Source organism: Empidonax traillii, unplaced genomic scaffold, assembly GCF_003031625.1.
Source record: "Empidonax traillii isolate 1590-97213 ecotype Southwest subspecies unplaced genomic scaffold, ASM303162v1 scaffold474:size1423191, whole genome shotgun sequence".
Classification (NCBI taxonomy): Eukaryota; Metazoa; Chordata; class Aves; order Passeriformes; family Tyrannidae; genus Empidonax; species Empidonax traillii.
The window spans coordinates 551,106-570,673 of record NW_020955667.1 but is presented as its reverse complement, the minus strand read 5'-3'; the positions used below and the strand labels follow the sequence as shown (position 1 = coordinate 570,673).

The following is a 19,568-nucleotide window of genomic DNA, read 5'->3' as shown; positions in this document are numbered from 1 at the left end:
GACAAAAGAGTAAAAAGTGGCAGACTGAACAATCTACCAAGCCAACTGTCGTCCTTTTTCATAGGTAATTCACTCCCAAAAATATCAACTGGAATGTGCCAGTACCAAGCTTACTTTTTCTAATTATTTTATACTCATCTGAATGCTAATGAATAAACCCGAGTCAAACATAGCAGAGCGACTTGGCTGTAAAAATGTCAAACCCTGCCCAGTACCTGGCTGGAGAACAGCTTTCCAAAGCATGGAAGTGATACCTTTTTTGCTATTTTTGACCACTACTTAAGGCCACACATGAAAAAACAGGCACTGTAAGGAAGACTTCCTTACGACTTGGTACAGTAGGCATCAATTATCCCCCTAACTAGAAAAAGCAAGAGGAAGAACAGAAAAAAACAAAACAGATTTCTGCCAAACGTGTTCATAAAAAAAAAAAAATCACCAAAGATCTGGTGTGGTGTCAGAAAGTTGTGGCTACAAATGCTGGTAGTTTTGAGCATCAAGTTTTTTACGACTGAAGGTGGAATAGCCAAATGGCCTAAAGCAGAAAGGGCAGCCCTGGAAAATAATGGCCTAGTCATTATGGATTCTTCTGGTATTTAAGGCAATAAAACATGAATCATAATGAACTCATTGGATATTAAATGTGAGCGTCACGAGCACTTTGATAGGATTTCCACAAGAATTTACCATTAATTAACCAAATAATTATTTGAAAGTGTTACTGAATTAGACTTAGTTCTTATACAGCCATTCCAGAGAAATTGGTCATTCCCAGCTGAGTGCAGTTAATGCCTTAACAAACCAGTCATTAACTGCAGTTACTGATTTTGTGGGAATTATTGTGTTATAAAATACACTCAACAGTTTATAGAAACAATACTTAGATTTTTTTTGCAGCTGTAGTTCAGCTGGAGCAGCTGGGATGGAAAAATATCAGGTCCCTCGGGCTGTTTTCACAACTAGTTTTCTGCAAATTAGAGAGGGAAATAAATACATGATGGGTTCTGAGTTAAAAATGGCTTCAGATTTTTAGCCTTTGAACATTAATAAGAAGCCATGTGCCAGTTGTGGGGACCAGCGCCCAAATCCCATGTTTAGTTCTTATTAAGGTTAAAGATGTAAATGGTATTAATAGCAGAAGCTATAGGGAAAAAAATGATTTCTTGATCACAACATTGGGTCCTACATTTTGGTTGACTTTGTGAGCTTAAAATAAAAAAATCCTCCATTAGCTCCAGGGCAACAAAAGTGAAACCCTAAAGCTGTAAAAACAAAATGCCAGTCTGAGTTGCAGCAGCAGCATTCAGCTTTCAAACGCTAAGGTAAAAATGAGAATGTAAAGTATGGATTAAATTATTTAAATGTAACACCATCAGTAAATCAAGTAGCCATCATTTCTAATGGAATCATCAATGTCTCCATATTAGATATGAAATATGCCCTATCCCACTCATGTGCAAAACATTAACGACACTAAATCAAAACCAGAACACAAATGAAGGTAAATAACCTGTCCAAATGGCAAAGTGGATCTTCAGTTTCAAACTCTGATACCCTAAAGTCAAATCTGCTGCAGAATTAGAAATCTAGATGGGTAAGACTGTCACAAACTGAGTATCGGGTCCCCAAAACAACTGAGGGAAGAGTTTATTCACATGTATCGTAATTAACAGTGATCTTCGGAAAAAAGGGACAGAAAGGCATCTGTGCTTACCTCTATCTGTATCATTCCTCACAAGCAGCTCTGAAACAGTTGGACTAAGTCAGTCCATGTGTGCTTCAGACACATATTGCTTTGATTTACATATGTAAATATAAATCGTATTGGATGTATCAGTTTATTTTATCAGGAGAATCTGAAAGAGTTTTCAAATCTGCTCATACTCAAGGAGACTAGACATTGTAAATAAAACATTATGATATTAATTACATACTAATTACCCTTCTTGTGCCACCTTTATGTTATTTGAAGCTGGCTTCATACCACAGGCCCAACTTTAAACCTCGATATTGCTGTGGTTGGGTCTGGTTTTTGGTTTTTTTTCCCCTTCACTTAAAGAACTAAGTATATGCTTCATCTAAGCATGGATACAATTTTTTTTCTGGGAAACAAAGAAGGAATTATAATGATGAATCTCAAGTAAAAGAACTAATAACTGACTAATTTAGGTTGAGTTATTTAATGCTACAGCACAAGATAAAAATGAAGCTGCACATCTGGAGCCTCAGGCTCCATTTCTTTGCCTGGAAATTCATGCAAGACAGACTGAAAAACAGACAGTAAACACCTGACTGAAACACGGCTACTTATAAGAGACAGCAAAGCACAGCCCCTGGGTAATCAACATACTCCTAAATTTAGGCATGTCCTTTTCTGAGGCTTGCTCTCCCCACAGCAAAATATACCCATTTTTGTTCCTCAGAATGAGCCAATCATACTTGGACTCACGTGACTTCACACAGATGTGAAGTCCACATCACCTGGAAGCTGAGGAGGTGCAATATCCCATATACTGGGATAAATCAATTAGAAGTTCAGATTGGAGAGAAATCTGGAAGCAAAAGGATTATCCCTGAAGGAAGAAAGTGAAGCTACTTCTCCTTTCTCCACAAGAGAATTATGTTTTGGGTCAGGTTATGACAAGGAAGACAGCAAGCAGCATAAAAAAGAATTAACTACATGAAACTAGAAATTAGAAGAGGCTCTTAGTTTGATTCAGCTTCAAAAGCACATGCTTCCAAAGTAGGTGGAAAAAATTCCAAGCAAAGCTCTTGCTCTACAAGTCTCCACCAAGCTACATAGACTAAAAGGAACTGTATAGGACATGCATAATTTTTGCCATATCTGCACTGTATTTCATTAAACTACACCAACTGCTCCAATTACATTTACTAGAAAATATTCAGACTTTTCTGATGGAAACACACCCTTCTGATCTTCTTGTTTGGAATTCAGTGGGAAAGGAAATAGGTGGAGGTTTTTCCCTGCTCCTGGCTGTGCAGGTGCCCAGCTCCAGAGCAGAGCAGCTCAGCTCTGAGTGGGTGGTGCAGCTGTATTCCAACATGCTCCTGCCTGAAGGAGAACGATCTCCATGCAGGATGCAGCCTTTCACCTTGAGAAAGGGATGATTCACCACATGGAAACACAAGAACTGGTTTTTATCAATGTGTTGAAGATGCTGAAGTACAAAGCTGAGGTTCAAACTTACTAAGACCAAAAAGTGGAGTTCAATAGTGGTTGAGCTCTTGAGTCTCCCAGATAGCAAGAACTAAGTCCCATATTATTCAAGAGACACTGCTGCTGTGCAGGAGCTCAAAGGGTTTGAAGGTGACATTATCAAATTGTTCCACGAGGTCCTTTAAGGCCATCCCTCCGCCTGCAGCCTTCACAAGGGCTCTGCAAATGGTGCTGCTCTCTCTTGGCCCTTGGCCCTCACAGAGGCTTTATGAAAATGTTACCACAGATCAGGAAGATTGGCAGAAGAGCCCACTCCTTCTTTATGCAGATTTTCCAAGATACTAGAACTAGTTGTTTCTGTTCTGTCATGTTTTAGGCATCCAAGCTGTGCTTGGTAAAGCTTTCAGATGTCAACAGTTCACCTACAAGACTCGATTTACTTGTTTACTGTTAAGTATTAATTTGCTCTTGCAATATGCAAAGAAACAATTAAAAGCACTGAATTAATCAGTCACCTATTGTAAGCTCCACAGCCGAAATAGCGGCTCAGGGGATCCTTCCCAGCCATTAGTTTAGTAAATTCCAACAACCTGGTTCCCTCATCTTCAAGTTGCCGCCCTCCCTCAACTCCTGTCCTTGCTGCTGCCACAGGTATTTTGATTTCCAGTCAACACACATGAAGTTAGTTTCTTCTGTTACACCAGAGTTATCCTCTTCATTAAAAAAGCTAAACACACACATGCACTTGTGACCAGCACACCACAGCAATGAGCTGGCACTCACCTGAACAGTCAGAGCCTGAGTGTTCAGATTAGCAAGGCTCCACCTGTAAGAGCTACAAAATGAAAAAAAACACTGTTTCCAATTTTGGACAGTGTTAAAGGAATCAGAAAAAAATTAGAGAACAGATTTCAAAAACTTGTAAGTTTATACTAAAGTATGTTATGAATTTCAGTTCTTCTTTCTGGATAAATCACTACAACTTACCAGGAGCAGAAAGTCATACAGTGAAGGCTTTCACCTGAAAGTTAGTTGGGATTCTATTTCTACTTCAAACACAGTATTAGCAATCACGTGTCTCTATTTTGAGTTTTATAATTCTCAAAAAGAGAAATCAATTTTTCTTTATAGTTTGCTGTTTAATCCACAGTGAAGGTATCGAAGTGCTGGGTTTTAAGACACATTGTGTACCCAACACTCTCCTTAAGTCACTCAGACGCGCCAGGCCCATCTGCACTTCTAATGAGGATTTAGAAGCTGAATGCTAAAAGATGTTTTTGGTTTGTGTTTCTTCTGGTGTCAGGGTTTTTTTTTTGTTTGTTTGTTTTTGAGGGTTTTTCTAAGCCTTGGCCATACTCACCACAAATGATAAAAAAACTACCATTAAAATAAATCCCTTAATAATTACTGCTTTCCAACAGACTGGTCCCTGTAGCTGAACTGTTACTTAAAGTGCTTCAGCCAGCCTCTACTATAAAGGAATGGAGACACCCCAGGCAATATTCACACAAGTAGTATTGGAACCAGCTGCTGCAGAGCCACCTTAGGAAAAAAAGGTTTCTCAATTTAATTGGGAAAACAGGAGGAAGCATAAATTTTACTGCCATTAATAACTTCAAGCAATCCCGATATGACTTTACCTCACCCTGATGGCTGGACATGTGCTTTTTGTTAGGGTCTTTGCCACATCTGACCCTTATTGTTTGCTCACTTGATCAGGTAAGAAAATGTATGTTTCTTTATAGGATAAACGAGGCCTATTAAAGTCAGAAAAAACACTGCAGTAGCCTATAAGAAGCTCCATTTTTCAACAGATGTGTGAAGTTCCATAATAAGTTCATTACAAAAAGGCCAAGTGAACTCATAAAGAGAACACATCTACTTTAAGCCTTCTTAAAAGAAACTTTCATAAAAGGCACAGAACATTAAAAACACACAGCACTCCGTTAATTAGAGAGCAAAGTACTACTTGGCTTTTTAAACAGCAGTCAACATATAATCCAGCTTGGCTGCACACCATATCAAGTCTTGGTTGTTAAGAAGCCCAACATGTAACTGTTTGGCAATTCTTTGATTGCTCATTAAACCTAACTTGTAAAGAATGGAAAAATATCAGAGGAATTTTAGCAGTTCTCAGAAAAGATTCTACCAATGAATCCAGTAAAGACAGACTGCCCAGTGAGGACTAACTCAGACTGTCAAAGCTGCCCTCTGCTCTGCCCTTCTCCAGCTTAATTAACGAACTGAGAGAAGTTTGACCTACTTTGGAGTTTGCAAACTATTGCACAGCCCTTGGATTTCTATGTAAGATCAGGTGGCTACTGCTTCTTAGTGTGCTGATACTAAGCCTTGGAACACCAAGAAATTAAGCCCACCAGGCCAGGGTGCTCAAAGGAATAAAGCACAAAGGCTGGGTACCTGCTGAGACTGGCAAAGCAATGCTATTGCTACCTGAGACCGACCACTCTGTATTTCAGAGTGTTGTGTAACAAACACTCATCTGCTTGGCTAAACACAAACCCACAAAGCCAATTTTCTTTCAGCCACTATAATCTGTACTGGAGGACACAACCTAAGGTGTTCCTCACCACCTGAAGTCTTTTTGAGACTGACCACCTTGGCCCTGGGTGGCACTTTCACAGCCAAAGGCACAGCCCTTCTGCACCTGGGCACGATTCACAATCAGGACTGTTCTGCAACCCGCCCACTTTTCAGCTCACCAGTATCTGTGCTCACTCAGCCTCTCATTTTTAAAAGCAGCTGGTAATTTCAAGCAATCAAAAAGAGACACTCAAGTCAAACTTCCAAACATCATGGGGTTTCAGTCTTTCAGCATGGCTTGTGCTGGAAGTGAACGAGAAGAAAGTGGCATTTCAAGACAATATGCACTCAGTACACCTAAGAACTGTCCAGCAGCTCAGAGAGATGAACACAAACATTATAGAAATGATTGTTCCCTGCATGGAACCAAACCTTCTCCTTTTGCTCTTGGAGCAGCAGCACAGTACCACTGTAAGAGCTTTTGCAATGTTCCCTGCCACTTCCAGCCGTTTGTGAGGGATGACTGACTGATGAGTGGACACAAACACGGGTTCTGCCCACCGCACATGCGCTGCCAGGAGCTGCTTCTGCACTGGGGTCCCCCAGGAAGAGTTTGCAGCCTGCCATGGCACACACAGCAGCGCTCAGCTGCACAAACTGCCTGCTGTTCTCATGGACAACCGGCAACCATTTGTCTTGCTTCACAAAGGCTAAGAAACCACTCAGACACAGCACAAAACAGCGCCCTTATTAGAAGAATGTGGATCACAAGCTGTGCATATATTTAAGAGAACAGTACTGAAAAAATTCGTATTTGGTTTGGCCACTTAACTGAAAAACTAAGTGGATTTGATCCAAACAAGAAGTGAGGGCTTTTTATTCATCCTTGCAGACAATGTTTTCTTCTGTTTGCTGCCAGGGCATTTACTTTAGAAACCAATCACACACCCAGGGGAAGAATAATGAAAAAGGGTAACATTTCCCTTGTGTCCAACAGTGGAAGAGTATTTCCAGGGATTAAGAAAACAGATTCACAGCCTTAGTTTAAGTTCAGCTTTATGTTTCCCCCTTTGAGTGAGAATACTTTCAACAAGCAGATACACTAACCACCAAACTCTTATCATATTTGGAGCAAGTCACTCCTCTAGACCACTTCACTTGAATTAGGTCATGCAAAGCAAAATGAGAGTACTATGAAAGTGAAGCAAATCTCCACTGAAGAGTCCATGACATCCTGCTTTGGTTTCTCCTTCCCAGGTGATGACTGGAAGGCACTGCATCTGTGTTTTCCACATTTCAGGCAAATGTCTAGTTTAAACCACTTGGTGAATTCACTTGAATTCTCACCTTAATCCACGAAAGCCATGCTTCATATATACTGGCACATAAAGCATTCACATGGAGTATGTATAGAAAGGAGAGACCATTCTGTAAACACAATTTCTAAGTATCAAAATAAAGCCATAGCACAAAAACCATTCTCTGCAAGGCCCTGGTGATTCAACACTTACAAGGTTTTCTCAAAGAACTGAAGTCACACAAACCAACAAAATCTCTTTCCATACCTCCTCAAGCAGCTTACATATGGAACAACCTGAATCCAGCAGATTGTATCTCACAGGCCTCCAAAGCTCTGCTCCAGCTAAGTCTGAAGCCAAATTTCCCTCAGCTGCACAAAGCTCTTTGAGATTCAGAACATAACCAAGATCAGCTGTAGCTGATTAATTTGGGTGCCTGGAGGGTGCAAGAGGAGTCTTGTCACATACAATACTTCAGACTTGTGAAGAGAAGCCACGAAAACTAGCAAGTGGTGTTGACTGGCAAAGCTACACGGGGAAGCAGGCACTGGCACTGTTAAAAAGAAAAAGCTAATTAAAATAGAAACCACGAGTAAGCAGAATTTCTCATGTCCATCCTTTCAACAGCAGCCTCAACACTTTGGAGTGCGATGGAAAGAAAGAGGATGGTCCTTTTCCATTATGTCCGTGGCATTCCTGAGAGCTCAGCTGCAGCCAGTCCATCCCTCTGACTCCACCCACATTTAGGGCCTTCCAGCTCCCAAGCATTTAAGTGTCCCTTGGGAAAGCAGCACATCTTCCAGGACTGCAGCCACCTCGGTGCTGAGCCCTAAACCATTGCCTGACAAATCCTGACCTTCGATCTGTGCCATCTCATTTCTCCCCTTAAACACCCACTACACTTAATTTATACTCATCTCAAACCCCAGTGCTAAAGACTCAAAGGCCAAGCTTGCCCAAATTTCAGTAGGCTGAGTCAACAAACTTGACCTCTTGGCATTAGGAGCGGAATGGTGACTCGTCAGCACCTGTTGTGCTGTGTTAGCACTTGGAGATGACCTGTAAATGTGAGCCGATTGTATTGACCTGAATAATGGGTGTTCAAGACCCAAGAAACCTGTATAAATGGGGCATCTGGCACACGACTTTCTTAGCATTAAGGTTGCAGACCTCCCTGAGACAGGAGACCAAACTGGTGCATTTGAGAATTGCTTGAATCACTGTATTTCCTCACCAGCTTCCACTTCTCAGTTCACTTTAACCAAATAACATTGTCTTGAGGATAAAAAGCGTTAAGAAGAGGGATTCCAAATGCCAATTTTCAACCTCCTAGCTCAGCCCAGAGGGGGATAACAAGTGCAAACATGGTTGTAGGGCAGAAAGCATAAAAAGATGTGAGGCATTTCAGGATGCATCAGGTAGGGGTTGTATTAGTCACTAACAGAAGTAAGGCTACCAAAGCAGTGTAAGATTTCATGGTGTTCACTGAATAGCAATAAGGCCATGTTGAGGTTGAAGGTAGACTTGAGGAGGCAAACAATTTTAAAAGACTATACCTAGCTAGGGGAGAAAGCTCATCCTAGACTCACTGTGGCATTCCCCTTGTTCCAAACAATATCTTGGATACACCATCTGCACTGGGTTTAGCCCATTCCAAGCCCAACATATTTCAGAAAACCTTAGCAATGTCTTGCATCAGTGTTTCACACATTTAGGGCTCCAGAAAACAAGATCCTCTCTTCCTACTCAGCAATCCTCGGAGCCAAGTCCTGCTAAATATTCAGTCCATCTACCAGAGTGGCTTCTAGACAGGATCAGCCAAAGTTCTGATTTGTCCAGACAATTAAAGTTACAAGCATCAAGCTTCATTAAAAATATTATATATACATATAGATATATACACACATGTATATACAGTTTGTATCTCCATTAGCTAAGCCCTGTGAAGGTGCTGCCTATTTTTCCTGGGTGCTCCTCCAAAATTACAAACACTACGAGGTTTTCAGGGAGCCATTGAAGGTTTTTTTAAAGACCAGAAGACTCATTCAAGAGTTTAAGAGAACCTAGGAATAAATCTACTGGAAACCACATTATTTTAAACTTCCCTTTAATCCTGGATGTGACAAGATGATGAGATTGCTAAAAAGCTGGGATTAGAGAGGAAGTGCCTCATCAGACAAATGTGATGTAGCAACTTTCAGGCACAGCACGTCATGATGTAAACAGCTTTACTGCCCCTGCTGAAATGTCTGTGTTAGATCAAAAGCAAACATACCTAGAAGTGCAGTGAGTTTGGGAAGCAAACCAACATGTACCATTTTACTTCTCAGGCCTGTGTCAAAGGAGAGGTTTAGTAAGAGTCGAAGAGTGATGTTCAGCAGGTCTTCATGTTCACAAGGTACCATTTTCACAAGTTTTTCAACAATATCCATTTCAACCTGTGTATCAAGAAGAAAAAATCCATAATCCATCCAAACTTCAGTATAAAAGGCCTCTCAGTGTATTACATATTCACAAGCATGTGTATGCAAATACAAATCAAATTTGTAGCCATAATAGTGACTGTCAATGCATTTTCATCTGAAGTAGTTCTGCTTATTATGCCTTTGTGGTTGAAGTCCTCTAGATTGGGTTACTGGGAAATGTTGATTAAAAAAAGTTTTTTCAACCAAGCAGTTCAGATGTCTTGGAAATATTCCTCACAGTTGGAATACTGCAAGAATGTGGTGAAGACATCACTTGCAAAACTAGATTGGGGTGAGAGAACTCATTTAAATTTAAACACAAGCAACCCTGGAGCAACTGCCATTAGAGTCAAAGAGAGACCCAACTAAGAGAGACAGAAAACTGGCATCCAAAGAGAACTTGAGACTTTTCATTATGAATTTCAAATGAACCCCCAGACAGAAGTTTGCATGTGCTCTCAGAAGAGGCATGTCACCCTGTATGTTAATTTAATAAAGGCATGACAGTCATCTTGAAACACGTATCACTCTCAAATTAAAAAGTGGAATCCAGGAACTGAGATGTGGTATCAGTTCCTGAGATCATGTTCACTTTACCAGCCAGAAAAGACATCTGAGCATTGACTGGCAAGACTTCAGAAAGTTTTTTATCGTGTTCTAAACAACATTTCTCTGCTTTTACTTGACACGATCTTTAAATGCATTCATTTTTTGTTTCCCAGATCCTCCTTTGGCCAGAAGGAGGCACATAAAATTACTTTGCTTTCTTCAGACTTCTGCACGTATGTAACTGGTCTTCTACTTATAAACACACACAGACTGAACACTAAGAAAAGAAACTCAGCTCTCCCCACGCAGCATAGTGCAATAACCAAACAACTGCCTGGATGGCTTTGATCAAAGACAATCAGATAGCAACAACTCCTACCTCACTGCTTTGAATTTAATATGGCACTTGAATACCACAGGAAAGAATGTGCTATAAATACACATGGATTATTCAGTTTTACTCAGAATCAGGTGCTGCACAACTAATCTGTGCTCATTTTGCCTTTGACATCTTTGTATTATTGTCCAATATAAATACCAGAACACCTTCTCCTTCACTGGTAGCTTTCCTTGATAATACTGTGGAGCAAAACGTTTCAGTAAGGAATGCTCAGACAGCTGACCTAAAACATACAAACCTTTTCAAAACTATTTCAAAACTATTAAAGGTCTCTGCAATAAAATAAATTCAGTGGAATGTAGAGAGTGTGTCAGCAAATTAGAGGGCTGTGGAGCTAATTCTTATTTTCCTAATACAGTCTCGTATGTAAATAAGGGAGATACCTCTTGTCTGCAGTGTTCAGCACACATGCATGCAAAGGACAGTTGCAGCAACAAAGATACAATTAATTCACTATTCCTTTTACACAGATCTTTTCATCTCACAGTCTACATGTACCACTAATCTCAGACTAACTCTTGGATAAGGAAAACTTACCGTTTTCATATAACACATTGGCATAGAGGCACGGGAGTGAAATCGTGCATCTATTAAAAGATCAGGAAAGGAGACACTTGGCTAGAGCCTAAAGTCACAAAAAAAATCATGCTACAGTTTCAGAAGTGCAAGACTTCTCTAAAAGAAGGCTTCAGAAGAATACCACTGCCTCTGTTCTCAGGAATTACTGGTAGTATGAAGGAACAGTTGTGAAGGTGCCTTAAAAACCAAACTCACCCAGGAAACAAGGAAACTCATCTAGCAAGCTCCATAAGGATAATCACCTTCTTTCCAAGACAACACATGGCAGAGACAATAATATGTTGTCAAAAAAATATAATTTGGGGGCAAGATCATTGGCATCACCACAAGCAGGGGTATTACCCGACTTTGGGGTGTTGGCTTCAAAATTTGGAATTTCAGTATGATATCCTGTGTTTGGGATAACAGTTCTTCAAAAATGTTCGCAGTGTGATGTGACTGGATGCTATGCTCCTTTTATTCATTTTACTTGTAACAAAATAAGATAATCAGTGCTGGAGATAATTAGGGTGAAGACAGGGATGTCTCCCTCTTCCCCCCAGCCAAAAGAAGCTTTCAGAACCCCAACATTTGCAGCACTGCAGCAGAGAGCTCCAAGCCTCACCATGTCATTTTTGTTCTCCATAAAAATGCTGAGTTTCTTCAGGAAGGTCACGACGAGGATGAGAAGCTCAAAATTATCCCGATCCAGTGCTTTCACCAACATGTGGACAATGTTCTTGTTCCTCATCTTCAGCTCAATGCGAGTGTCCTCAGCAAGGTTTAGCAGCAGGTAAATGGCAACTAACAAAGGTCAATATAAATCACACCAAGAGATCAAAGACAACAGAAGTAAACGAGTCTGTACACACAGTGAGTGCTGAAAACAAGCCCTTCAGCAGCATTCTGCTCCCTTCCCAATGTATTTTGAAGGGCACTGCCCATGAATGCTTTTTATTCCCTTTTAAAAAGCGTTAATTCTAATAGTGGCTATGAAAAAAATAAAAATTATGAACACTAGAAGCTTTCTATATTTTTTTTAAAATTACAGTTTCAATAGGAATCATTAAAAAGCCCTACTCAGGCAAGGTTTGCCACTCAAATAATTTCAATCCAAAATTAGGTGTATTTTACTACAAAAACTGAGAATGAAATCTATTCAACTTGAGTCAGACAAAGTTAGACAAAGTCAAAAAACCCCAAATCAAATGTACAAAACCAAAACACACAACTCCTGCCAAACCACCATGATGAGCACAGAAAAGCTGAGTGGATCACTTTTGCTGCTCTCCCTCTAAAACTGACAGTCACTTTTAAAATTGTGAGCACAGTGTCAAACAATCTGATTTAGTACTCGTCTTCTCCCTGTTCCTTGGCAATGCTCTTTCACATTCATCCCCACATTCAGCATGTTTAAGGAACCCTGTTTATCATAAGAATCCAACAGAATCCCTTAGCCACATCTACCAAAAAGAAAATAACTTGCTATTAGGATTTGGTACCTCTGAGGAGCTGTTCCTGCTTGACAACCAGCCCTTTGTATTTCTTAAAAGTTTTCTCATAGTCCTTTTTCAGGGTCTGATTTTCAGGATCTTCATCAAGTGAATTGCAGAGGTTAAGGAATTTAAAGAGAAGTTGCCCAGTCCAGATGACCAATGTCCTCTGAAGTGTGACTGAATCAAGTAAAAAGCAAGAGATCAATGCAACAGCCAGTGTCAAGACACTACCTCAGCAACACCTGTAATCTAGAGCATGATTTTACTCTCCTTGTAGCCCTGGTTGTATTACATCCTAATAGGCAGCACAAATGTTCCCAAGACATACTGCTGATAAAATATAACTTTGTCTTGTGTTGCTTTTGTAACTCCACCTTAACCTCCTCAGCATGCCAAACTCCTCACTCCTGGTCTTTTTCACATCTGTATTTCTATTTTGCACTTTCTAGTAAATTCTACAGCTTTTACAGAAATTGCTGTATACTCATCTCATACAACCCAATAATCAAGACAAGTTAGAAGCCATCGAGCCAACCCAGAACATCAAAAGGATATCAGCTTTCTTCTTTTTAGCAAGTTCTTCCTGCCAAAGTTCATGTCTCTTCAGTTCATGGTCTATGATATTCATACACAGAGCTCCAATTTTGTAGTGTGTGATAATTCCATGAAATTGAGAAAAACTGCATTGAAGAAATAATACTTGTGAGGAATAAAAGCAAACAATCCCATACCTGTTTTAACATCTACGGTAGCAATGACCAAACACTGCAGCACATGAAATATTAAAAAAGGCATTTACTGTGTGCCCCACTATAACACTTCTCTATCGGAAAATTATTTCAAAACAAGAACAATTCCTGAAAACACCAATATTTTTTCAGACTTGTAGAAGGGCAAGGAACAGTTTGTTGTTCCAAGTCAAAATAAAAACACATTCCAATTTTCATGCGTAAAGGAAAATGTTTTCCAATCAGCCCCACTTTCCACACTGTAAGTGCTTCAGAGCACCCTCTGCTCACCAGAGCTATAGCAGAGATCTAAAATCGAGTTGCAATGCAAATTCCATTTGAAGTATTTTTAGGTAGGATGTGCTGAAACACTGGCATAGCTACATAGGAGCAAGGACTCACTTTGGTTTTGAATATCATTTCTTCCTTGTAGGAATGCTGATGGAAATCATAGGTGGCAGCTCAGCCACCTTTTATTTCTGACAGAAAGCCGTGGGTCAGAATCCTTACTAGTTTCGTCCCAGCTCCCTTACACGCTGCCTGATCGTGAGGGTTCTTTTTGTTGAAAGTGATAAAATTGAAGCACAAGTCTGTTTCTGATTCAGCAAGTTTTTTCCCCGTTTCAGTGAAGTTTTGCAGCACAAAAAACAAATGAAAAGCCGCTAAGCAGAGCTCAGTTCCTTATGTCCCTGCTCTGCACTCACCTTGAGAAGCAGAAGAAAATATAAATTATATTGGTAGCCAGTTCAATGCTTTGTTTCCAGTCTTCTCTCAGCACTCTGGCCAATGCACCCAGGGCAGTTTCTGAAGCGAAACAAGATTTAGATGAGCATCAGCATTTCACCTCCTTCCTTTTGTCTTGTGAGCCTCAGTATTTGAATACACCTTATTCTACACCTATCAGTTTTCTAAGGGAAGATTTTCACAGGTATCTCACTTTACCATGTACCACTGCTCGCAAGTGCTGTTTGGAGACAGTATGACAACAGGGAGCACCCTGGCTGGTGATCCTGTCACAAACCCTGAGAGATGGAACAGGCAAGGAAACTGCAAATCAAACACTGAAGTTGTCTTAGAGATACCACCAACCTTAAGATCAGCTGTCTGTTCCATACTACACTGTATCCCCTGTTTGAAACACAATTTTCACTTTCAAATCCCCTTTACCTTCTACCTTGACAGACAGTATTTCTTATCCATATTTCTATTTATTTTTCCCCCGGAATTAACTTCACATTATTTAATAATTTGGTTTATATTTCTTCTTGCCTTATTTCATCTCAATTTTCCATTCAGCTTCCCCTATCCAGTGCCTCTTCACACGCACCACGTTACGTGATCAGAATGAGAAAAGCAGCGACTGGGAACGTTAGGCACTGAAATATTTGCAACAGCTCATGGGGACAAGCCATTATTTGATGGCTCACCATTCCCCTCCCATTCCATCTTGCTTGCTGACACTGCAGGATGGGTATGTACTGAAGTCATAATTTACTTGAGGAATGTGAGGGTATAAGGGCTCAGCGAAAGAGACAAAAGGGGCAAGGAGAAAAAAATTACAAAATTAACTTATGTCAGCAAGCAAATCCCCTTTTCAAAGCAAGTTTTTCTGATCTACAGGATACAACAATACAGCCTCATCTCCAGCAGTAGTGCCAGCTGAAGTTAATTTAGCATCAAAATAACTAAGATGAGAAAAAACAGCTGAAGTTTATTGAGGGCAGGAAGACCTTAGTGTTAGGCCCATCTAAGAACAATATGAGCAGCACCCATTTGTAGAGATCCAATTGGGCTTTGACAACCACCTTATTGTGTAAGGAGAAACAGAGCTTTTCAAACTAGACAAAACCCAAACTAGAGGTGAACTACTTTTCCCTTGAAAAGAAAGCACCACAAAATTAACAGCACAATATTAAAAGATGTTACCACTGGGTTTGAAAATTACCATTTATGAGCAGCTCTTCCAAATTATCAGGATTCCTGGCCAGCTGCAGGATGAGGGCAGAGCCACGCACCTTGTCAGGGATGTCCTCATACAGTAGCTCAATGTACTCATCCATGTCATTGATATTGGCAACTTCATCAATCTGAAAGCAGTCAGAAGCAAGGGATTCACAGAGAGAGATGGCAATTCAACACCATCAATCACAACGTTACTCAATCGTGAGACAAAAGAGCACATAGCTTGGAGTTAAGATCTTAGGGAAAAATAAAACACAAGTTTAAAAAAAACTCAACACATCCAGAATCAGTGCCAGGGAACACCAGGAAATCTGAGAAGATTTAATTACTAAAAACAAAGGATGCTCAGACATGACTCCCTGAGTCCTGTCCGATGTTCCAGACCCCCGTCGCTGTCCCGCTGAGCGCTATACTTGGAGGGGCCACTATGCAAGTCAAATATTTTACCCTTTATGGAGATAATTTTTTTTCCATTGTGCATTATTTCCAAACCAAGCTCTTTGTTTAAAAAACAAGAAACAAAAAAAACCCCAAGAATTCAGCATTTCCTCTCCCCTTTTATAACTGCCTACTGAAGCAGTAAATGGAGTTCGCATTTCTCTTTTAACACCAATATTTACCTCCGTTCCTTCAAATGGGGGTGGATCTTTTGGCTTACTGGATTTCTCTTTCTTTTCTATAAAGAGAAAGACATGGGTGCAGTTATGTAACAACATTCACAGACGAAAAACATACAGTGTTCTTGTAGTAAACATCCTGGTTAAATCAAGGTCAAAGCCCTTTTGAGTGGGGCTGACCTGTCAGACTAACACAGGTATGTCAGGTTGCTGAAGCTGAACAGCCCCCAGGGAGCAAAGCAGACCCTCAGATGCCTTTTGACAACTCAGTCTAAAGGATCACTTGCAGCCCCATCAGCTGGGGGGACCAAGGGTAATAAACCTCAGTGCAAGCCCAGAGTGACAACACTCAGTTCCACAGAGAGCAGCTTGGATTCTGCTTCTACCCTGTGAGACACCAAGACATAGAGACAGAATAAAAGAGAGTAAACCACCCAAAGGAGTTACAACCAAACCATACATATAACATTTACCTTCCTTTTAAACTTGTCTCATGAACATAAGAACTTGAGAACAAACCTTACCATTCCATGGTTGCAAGAAACCTTGACAACCATAAGGTTATGCAGGATCTGATGTTAAATATGAAATTTTCCCCTGAGCAGAAAGTTTAAGGTATAAATAGGACCATCAGGATGCCAGGAACTTAAGATGACAACATGAGAGAAATACCCCAAGCTGTCTGCTACACTGTACCAAAGCTTTTCAGGCTCTGAAACTCTTCTCTCCAGCTTTACAGAGACTGCAAATTCAGCCCAGGAATCCAATCTACCCTTGCAAGAGGTGCTGACAGAGTTCTTCTAGGAAGATCCTCAAATAGTCTTTTGATGTCACTGGGAGTGCACTTTCAACATGAAGAAGCTGCACCAAATAGCAGGACCTGAACCTCTCAAGTCCTGCTAAAGCACAAGGCAGCCTATAAGAATCATCAGCACTAAGTTTAACCAAAACAATTAGCTGGTAATTTTTCCAAGTGTGATAAAGCTATACATCTTCCTCACTGTCTCCAGAGAACTCAAATATCAAGCAAGTGAGGATCTCAGCTAGAAGAACCCCACCCAGCAGTTGCTCAAGGCTGAAGCACCCCAGCCCCAAGCTCCTTTGTTCCTGTGGTATTTACCTTTCCCTGCTGAGGCATCTCTGCGGTTCTGCAGGTAGTACAGCAGCTGTTCCACTTCCCCAAGTTTGGAGGGGTGAATGAGCTTGCACTCTTCAACCACCTTTCGAGCCAGGGAACCAATGTCAGTGTTTGCATTAAGACTCTTCAGCCGAATGCTGCAACACAGACAGAAAAAATTAAGAACTGAAAAGAGACTTATCTTCAGTGCTTTGATTATGTTTACACAGTCCTGAATTTCTTGAAGCAGAAAGCATCCTGATACACCCAATGCCTGTGCCTGTCAGGGGTGGCTCTCTGAACTCCAAATGGTAACTAACTGTCAAACAGGTTTGACAGAGCATAACTGTCCATCAGCCTTCCAGCTGCAACATTAAATGCAGCTGTAAGAGCAGATCCCTTACAACCTCCTCAGACGCTAAAGACAGTAACTGATTTGCAGCACACCCAAAAACAGCGCACAGGACCACAAAGGAGCACTGCACACACCAAAAAAAAGCCCAAAATGAGAAACAGTTCTGGGTGCTGAGTGCACAGGAAGGTTCTTTCGCAGTGCCTGGAGTCTCCCATAGCTCTGGCAGATCTGCAGCCAGGCCCACGAACAATGAGCAGTAAGAAATCTCTGTGGGCACTAACAATAGGATGGATCAAAAATGGAATTCCACCACATCACAGATGCAAGTTATGCTGATTCATCTGAAAACAGATCAACACTTCCAGGACCTTTAAAAATTTGAGACAACTTAAGGATTCTCTTCTTTTCTTCAATTATTCTTCTGTGCACTCACACAGGGTCTTGTCCAACCTTAATGATTCTATGATTCTAGAACAAGTCCAAACTTGCTGCTTGGAAACAAGTTACAATAATTCTCTGGGCTTTTTGCACGGAAATGTTTTAATGCTCTTAAAATAAAATACCAGGCAGAAATAAAATGCAGCTACTGTAGTGAATTCATTGCGGGGGAGGGAGGGGGGTCACACACAGATCAAAACAACAGGAGAGCAAACAGCTGGAGCATAAGGCTGTCAGGAGGTTCAACAGGATTACGTGCTCCAACAGGAACTACCATTTGAGCAGGAACCAATCATTTCACTTTCTCTGTCTCCAGAGTGCCCATCACATAAAATGGGAGTAATTCCTTTTCTTTACAAAACACCTTAAAGTTCGTGGATGAAAACCAGTGCTCAGCATGTGCTTCAGATGTTATCCTTCCCAGGCACCTGTCACTGCCTGGCTCTGAAACACCCCGCTAACACAGCACTAAGTTTTATAAGGATTAAGACCTACTATTTATTAAAGGAAGTTGATAGTTTAAGTTATCAAATCCACGACTATGAAATCCAGAAAAAACTATCAGATCTTGCTATGACCTTACATTTTCTGGCATTCCTTGCGTTCCCCCAGCATGGGGTCTCCCAACTCTCCCAGAATTGTTGCTTCCACTTCATAGTGGACAATGAGGGCTTTCTCAGATGGGTGCACATCTATGTTGCCTCCTTTTACCTTCCTGCCATAAAGAAACAGAGAAGATTAGATTAAATGAAAAGCTCAGAAAACACACCAGAAATCAGTAACAATGACCTGTCTCCTCTTCTGTTCAAGCCCTGCTCTCCTTCCGCGCTGTATTTCATTTCACACAGCAATACCAAAGCCTAGTGCTTCTAGTACATACAGATACATCCAAGACACTGGTCAAGCCTTAGTCACAGAAATCAAGTAAGAAAATAAATCAAAGGTTTAACCTGTTCCACGTTGCTCAGCTCTCTTAAGGAACTACAGTGAGGACAAAGATGCATTTCATCGGGCAGGCGAATTTCCCAGTAGATTCCCCATTACCTTGTCAGTATTGACAAATCTTTGACTAATGGCATTGATTTAGTGCAGTCATTTAAAAATGGAATTTTTTGTCACTCTCTTGGATAACTCTTAACAGTTGAAAATCTACCAAGACTGAATTCCAAACAATTCCAATCTCAAATTAACTGTTCTCTCCTGAAGCACAAACCTCTTTGCTCCTGCTCTTCACCTCACTGTGTCTTTGCCAGGCTTGGATACAAGATCAACAGCTGCCATCAACAGGTACATATCAACCATGTCTACCTGCCCTTCTATAGCTACAGATATCTGGAAAAAGTATTCTCCAGGATATCCATGGGTTTGTCAATGCCAAATGGCCTGTCCTGCTCTCTCCTCCTTTGTGCCAGCAACTCTGTGTCCAAACAGAGACAAAAGAGCCCTGAGGACAGGGCATGGATAAAAGGCCACAAAGATACACGTCATTCCTGTATTCCAGCAATGGCAGAACCACATCCAGAGAATACAGTTACCAATCTCTTTGGTAGCAACACTGATACTTGTCCCTTTTCCACTTGGTACTGCCAATCGAGTCTGTTCAGTCATGCCACAAACCAGGCTGTTACAACACTCTAGATTAAAAACACCTCTAAAATGCAGGACTGGTTTTTGGAGTGTGTGTGTATGGTGGGGGGGTGTTTGTTTGCTTTGAGGTTGTGTTGGGTGTTTGGGTTTTCTAGGCAGAGCATGTCAATAAACAGAATTACAGGTGGCTTCACCGGTACCTGTATCAGCATCCATGGGATAGCAGCTGGATGTGGCACAAATGAGACAGCAGCAAGCTATAGGATTGGGTCAATTAGA

At 40.9% G+C, this 19,568-nt stretch overlaps 1 protein-coding gene across 1 annotated transcript in view; it reads right to left on the bottom strand.

Moving 5' to 3' along the window:
- KIFAP3 (kinesin associated protein 3) overlaps window positions 1-19,004 on the bottom strand; it is a 60,153-nt gene extending 41,149 nt beyond the window's left edge. The window contains exons 1-10 of the mRNA XM_027895891.1: window positions 18,937-19,004; window positions 18,286-18,417; window positions 16,913-17,067; window positions 15,796-15,851; window positions 15,159-15,300; window positions 13,918-14,017; window positions 13,041-13,165; window positions 12,492-12,590; window positions 11,615-11,793; window positions 9,293-9,455 (exon numbers count right to left, since the gene is read on the bottom strand). Of these exons, the coding sequence (XP_027751692.1) occupies window positions 9,293-9,455; window positions 11,615-11,793; window positions 12,492-12,590; window positions 13,041-13,165; window positions 13,918-14,017; window positions 15,159-15,300; window positions 15,796-15,851; window positions 16,913-17,067; window positions 18,286-18,417; window positions 18,937-19,004 (1,219 nt within the window). The remainder of the gene's footprint in view (window positions 1-9,292; window positions 9,456-11,614; window positions 11,794-12,491; window positions 12,591-13,040; window positions 13,166-13,917; window positions 14,018-15,158; window positions 15,301-15,795; window positions 15,852-16,912; window positions 17,068-18,285; window positions 18,418-18,936) is intronic.
- Between the last annotated feature and the right edge of the window lie 564 nt (window positions 19,005-19,568).